The sequence below is a fragment of the Primulina tabacum genome, chromosome 6 (assembly GCF_025594145.1).
Source record: "Primulina tabacum isolate GXHZ01 chromosome 6, ASM2559414v2, whole genome shotgun sequence".
Classification (NCBI taxonomy): Eukaryota; Viridiplantae; Streptophyta; class Magnoliopsida; order Lamiales; family Gesneriaceae; genus Primulina; species Primulina tabacum.
Window position 1 is genome coordinate 40,509,859 of NC_134555.1, and position 1,139 is coordinate 40,510,997.

Genomic DNA, 1,139 nt, shown 5'->3' on the forward strand with positions numbered 1-1,139 from the left:
TGACAGTTCTCACAAGCCTGGACCACCCGAGCAGAATCTTGACTAAGAGTTGGCCACAGAACCCGGCAAGCATTGTCTTCCGGACTAGAGATATTCCTCTGAGGTGCTCAGCACAACCCCCTTCATGAATCTCTCGGAGGACATAATCCACCTCCTTCTCCGATAAGCATTTCAAAAGAGGTCCCTTGAATGATCTCCTGTACAAAATATTATTTAAGAGAACAAACCTGGGAGCTTATCTCTTAATCTTTTGAGCTTGAGCTTTGTCGTCGGGTAGTTCATTATTCATAATGAACTTAATCAGAGGTGTCATCCAGGAGTCCTCGGGTACTGGTAATATTTCTTCCTCGGTGGAGAGGATCAGCCGAGAAACATGCAAGACTTCCCGTGTGCTAACTTCTGATAAAGAAACAGCCATTTTTTCCAGAGCGTCTGCCTCGCCATTCTCCTCCCGGGGTATTTGTTCAATACTCCAATCAGCAAAGATTTCTGCTTGGGCTCGAATGAGCTGTAAATATTTGAGCATCATGTCATCCTTAGCTTCATAAACACCTTTTATCTGTTGAGTGATGAGCTGTGAATCAGAATACAGGATAATCTGGGAAGCTCCAACTTCCCAGGCAGCTCGGATACCGGTGAGGACAGCTTCATACTCGGCCTCATTATTGGTTACCCGGGAATCAATACTTAATGCCAATTTAATCTTTTCTCCCAGGGGAGATATTATTACAACCCCTACCCCACAACCCGCAAGGCTAGACGCCCCATCCACAAATACTCTCCATACTTCTTCTTCTGCGGGTTGAATCATCTCGGATAAGAAATCTGATAAGGCTTGTGCTTTGATGGCAACCCGAGATTTGTATTCAATGTCGTATTCTCCCAACTCTACGTGTCCACTTGATCATCCGTCCGGATACTTCTGAATGAGTCATGATTCTGCCAAGAGGACTATTGTTAAGAACAATGATTTGATGTGACATGAAGTAAGGTCGTAGCTTCCGATAGTCATGATCAAGGCTAAAGCAATCTTCTCTATTTCACTATGACGGATCTCGAGGCCTCTGAGAGCATGGCTGACATAGTAGACAGGCTTTTGATCAGAGCCTTCTTCTTTTATTAGAACCGAGCTGACAGCA

General features: G+C 44.7%; 1 protein-coding gene across 1 annotated transcript; it reads right to left on the bottom strand.

Moving 5' to 3' along the window:
• Window positions 1–235: 235 nt before the first annotated feature.
• On the bottom strand, window positions 236–811 carry LOC142550276 (uncharacterized). The gene has a single exon (XM_075659508.1). The coding sequence runs from the start codon at window positions 809–811 to the stop codon at window positions 236–238; it is 576 nt and encodes a 191-aa protein (XP_075515623.1).
• Window positions 812–1,139: the final 328 nt, after the last annotated feature.

Coding starts and splice junctions, on each gene's coding strand:
- LOC142550276 (XM_075659508.1), bottom strand. CDS start 811: ATGATTCAACCCGCAGAAGAAGAAGTATGGAGAGTATTTGTGGATGGG.